This window comes from Kryptolebias marmoratus, linkage group LG11 (genome assembly GCF_001649575.2).
Source record: "Kryptolebias marmoratus isolate JLee-2015 linkage group LG11, ASM164957v2, whole genome shotgun sequence".
NCBI classification, from domain to species: Eukaryota; Metazoa; Chordata; class Actinopteri; order Cyprinodontiformes; family Rivulidae; genus Kryptolebias; species Kryptolebias marmoratus.
The window spans coordinates 1,453,231-1,457,472 of NC_051440.1; the positions used below are offsets into that span (position 1 = coordinate 1,453,231).

At 38.8% G+C, this 4,242-nt stretch overlaps 1 protein-coding gene across 7 annotated transcripts in view; it reads right to left on the reverse strand.

The window, feature by feature from the left end:
* Positions 1 to 4,242, reverse strand: part of ripor1 (RHO family interacting cell polarization regulator 1) — an 86,695-nt gene that overhangs the window by 22,047 nt on the left and 60,406 nt on the right. For all 7 annotated transcript variants that reach the window (XM_017433925.3, XM_017433922.3, XM_017433924.3 and 4 more), the window contains 5 exons: positions 1,884 to 1,947; positions 1,730 to 1,773; positions 1,031 to 1,156; positions 692 to 840; positions 436 to 541 (listed from right to left, as the gene is read on the reverse strand). In XM_017433925.3, the coding sequence (XP_017289414.1) occupies positions 436 to 541; positions 692 to 840; positions 1,031 to 1,156; positions 1,730 to 1,773; positions 1,884 to 1,947 (489 nt within the window). The remainder of the gene's footprint in view (positions 1 to 435; positions 542 to 691; positions 841 to 1,030; positions 1,157 to 1,729; positions 1,774 to 1,883; positions 1,948 to 4,242) is intronic.

The following is a 4,242-nucleotide window of genomic DNA, read 5'->3' on the forward strand; positions in this document are numbered from 1 at the left end:
AGTGAGCTGACATGTTGTTGTACAGTGAGCTGACATGGTGTTGTGCAGCGAGCTAACATGGTGTTGTGCAGTGAGCTGACATGGTGTTGTGCAGTGAGCTGACATGGTGTTGTGCAGTGAGCTGACATGTTAATGTGAAGTGAGCTGACATGTTGTTTTACAGGGAGTTGACATGGTGTTGTGCAGTGCATGTTCCTCTACTAGTCCTTCTACCTCTACTGCTCAGTGTCAGAGTCCTGGTTGTACTAAACCTTTTTGTTTGAGAATTATGGAGGCCACTGTTGCCTGTTTTACTGTTTCTTTTAGAATAGTCATTTTTCTTTTTGTCATACATAGCAGATCGAGTGTTTTAAATATACTATTTCATTGTTTTAAGACATTTCAAACAAACAGTACATTGAAAAACTTACACAACAAAAAGCGAGACAAACTTACATCATGGTTGTTAAGAGGAGGGGTGCCAGGTGGACTTAGGTTGGGAATTCTTTGCATTATATTGACGGTGCCTGGATATAATCCTGATTCATCTTTATCAAAAGGACTAAGGAAGAAAATAATGGGTAAGAAATAGACAGACACAAAAAATAAAATCAATAATAAACATCAGATAAAGTGTTCATATGTTCAAAAAAACTAAATAAAAAACTTTGCAGTTCTTTTCAGTTTACAAACAACAGTCTGCCAGACTTACTTCCAGGTGACTTCAAGGTTTAGTTTAATAGTGCCAAGATCATTAATATCCACAGCCACCATCTGGGGTAGTGGAACAAACAGGTCCTTAGTTTCGCAGGAAACATTTCCTACAACAACGTGATTGGCTAAGCTCTTCAGCTCCGTCACCTGGGAAACCACAGAGATGTTTTTTTTTTTTTTTTTTGATTGGCGACTTTGTTCAGCTTATTTCAGTTAAAACCTTCATACTGTAAAACTACAAAAATACTTAGTGAAAATTAGTACCATTACTAAGTGTTTCAGGTCAGAATGTTTTTATTTATCAAAATTCAAACCAATCAGAAACCAGTTCACTAACCTTCACAGAAAGAAACTCATTAATGAGTGGGAGAAAGACCATCTCCTCACTGTCCCACACTTGTTTGTCATTGACTTCTATTCTTCCCCGGAGTTTCCATCGCTGTCGACCGTACTTCATGAAAATCTAAATGCAGACACATAAAGTCTAAGTTTAACATGGTACAATGTAGGGTGGGGGTTTGGGGTGGCAATGGAAAAAGCCTGTGATCAACAAAGCTGGCAGAAATGTAACAACACCTATTTCAGATTGAGTCCTTTGCAGGAAAACAAATCTGCTACTGGCTCAAAATAATAATTAAAAAAATAAAACGATAGTGGTGGCCAATTGATTCTGAAATGTAACCTGAACCTTTTATTTGATTCCTTGACTACTTGCAATAAAAACAGTTTAAGGCATAACATCCCTTAAAGGAATACATACCACCCACAGCCTTTTATCTCAGAGTTTTAAACTAAGGCCATCTTATGTTGAGGAATGATAAATTTATAGCCTTTTGGTCAAACCTTGAAAATGAACATGTACACAATCTCATGATATTATGAGCTCCCGGTAGATCTGTTAGAATTTAGAGTATATGATGTGGATGACTCTTTGCAACTACTACACAAATTTTAGCTCAGTATTTGTAAAATTGACTCAGAACCCTTTTTTTGTGGTGGCTGATGACAATTAGCTAAAAAGAAAGTAGAGACAAACCTCATACTGATCACCAGCACACAACCTGGCAAATCCAGCAAGACCTGACAAATAAGTGAAAAAAACAACAACAACCTTTAAGTAACCTTCACAGTAAACAGAAAGAGTTTAATGCAGCTCCAGCATCAGGCTCCCATGTTTTTAAGACACTTACCTTTCATCTTTATGTGGAACTTTCCCAGCTGGTTCTGTAAATCACTCTCCATTTTACACATGTTCTACAGAAAGGATCAAACTTTGATTCAGTTTTTTTTGCACAGAAAGCTGATGATCATATACTGCAGCAGTCTAACTTTTTGAAACCCCCCCCTCCCTTACCCCCTTTAGCGGGAGAAAGATTTCCAAGTTCCCCTTAGCTCAACAAGACTAAAACATTAGTTTACAGTTTAAATGTAACCAAGAAAAAAAAAAGACTATGTAAAATTTTAAATCTCATTGTTGCCAGAATTTGTTTACTTTTCCTTTTAGTAAATTAGTGTCAATTTAAAAGTAATAACATGTTTTTGTGTCAAGATTGCCCCCTCCTTTTTTTTAGAATAAAGAACTATCAAAAAGAACCTCCTTTTTTTCTAACTCTCCAAAAATACAGAGAAATAAAACAAAGTTTAATCTATACACAGAAACCCAGAAAATATAAATTTATGAGGTTCAGTCAGTGCAAAGATATTGTAAAATATGGTTTGTGCTCATTTCTCATTTCTGTTAAACTCATTGCAGTTTTATAACGTGTTTTATTCAAAGGATTCTTACAAAGATGCAAACAGTTAAAGCTTGTATAAATGATAAATGGAAATGCAGTTCAAACTGTAGAATATAATCAATCTTTGATACTTTGATTGCTAAGAAATGAGGTTACGTGTAGTCAATGATGAACAAACTTCGATATTGCTAAAATGATTTGATTGCTGAAATGAGGTTACGCTTAGCTTATGATAAAACAATTACAAAGAACAGTTGTGTAAGTGGGTTGAGGGAGGCTGAAAGTTCCAGGGCATCATGATATGATAAGCTGCTGCAGCTGATTGTGTGCAAAAAAACCTGTTCTTGGGCGTAGTTTATAGTATAAAAAGAAGTGGAAGGGGGAATTATTTTAGACACAACTGGGAATGGGTTGCTGTTTCTCCTTGTTGGTGAGTTGTTGTCTCCATTCAGCTGAATGTTTAAATAAATTCAAAAAAGGTTAAAAAACAAAAACAACTGGACTTCAACTGAGGAGCTTTCTCAATTCAGAAATAGAGAGTGTGGAGTTGAGCTTTTAAAGCTGAGATGTGATGTAAGCTGGACTGCTTGCAAATTGTTCTCACTCTCCTAACAATAGAGGCTCGTTAGGGTCCTTGTTGTGCTTGTGTTGCTTGGAGTGAAACTGACTGGGTATCAGGCCTAAAGCTCCATTATATGTTTTTGAAAGCTAAAACCTGAAATCTCCTCCTCTGTTTAATGTTGGTTTCTCTCTTTTGGCATATATGGCTTCCTTTATCCCCCTCTCAAACCATCTGGCTCTTGGGTGTTTTGTCCTTAGGGTGGACCAACCTCTGCCTGAGAGTCCTGTTGTTGAGCAGAGGTTGTCCTAAGGACAAAACACCCAAACCCAAACTGAGTGGAGTGGTGTATGCAGTTCAGTGCAGCAAAGAATGTCCAGACCTCTATATTGGAGAGACCAAACAACCTCTCCACAGACGCATGGCTCAACACAAGAGAGCCACCTCTTCTGGACAGGACTCAGCTGTTCACCTACACCTCAAGGATAAGGGACACTCCTTTGAGGACCAAAATGTTCATATTTTGGACCGAGAAGACAGATGGTTTGAGAGGAGGGTAAAGGAAGCCATCTATGTCAAAAAAAGGGGGGAAGCCTCTTCAGCACAGAGCAGAAAAGTTTTCCTGGTTTGAAACTGCGTAAGCCTGATGATTATCGGTTGTGGTGACTCACCGTCTCTTGGTTTTGCATGTACTGTACAGTGGGCCTTGTCCAGGCTATATTTCTCTTCAAGCTGCAACAAGCTCAGTTCATAAAAGTTCTGTCATACACTTTGTGGGTCATGGACCTCTTAAGCCCTCCAGCAGGTCCATGAGTCTAATATTCTTCCCCCCAATGCGTGCCTTCAAGTCTTCACCTTTCTTGCCCAAGGTGTCCACCACTTTAGCGCTAGTTAGTTGGTCACTATGCTTATTAGCCACGTTCTCAAGATTACAAATAGCTCACCTTTGTAGAGCAACTGTTTCAGAGCAGCCACTACTTCCTTCTTAACCGACCCTAATATCATTGTCTCAAGTTTATTGATAATTTCAGTTTGTAGGTGGTCCATCATTACTTTAATGTACCACAGCTGTAATGATCACGTTTGCCTGCCTCTCGCCATGTCACAATTGTAATCATGTTCATGCTTGTCACCTGCGCCCCTTTCCTGATTGCACTTCCTACACCTGGGCCTCGCCCTATATATACTCTTCCTCAGCTCTCTTTCAGTGCCAGATTATGAAAGCCCACCAGCCAGTAATTCTCCAGCGATCTC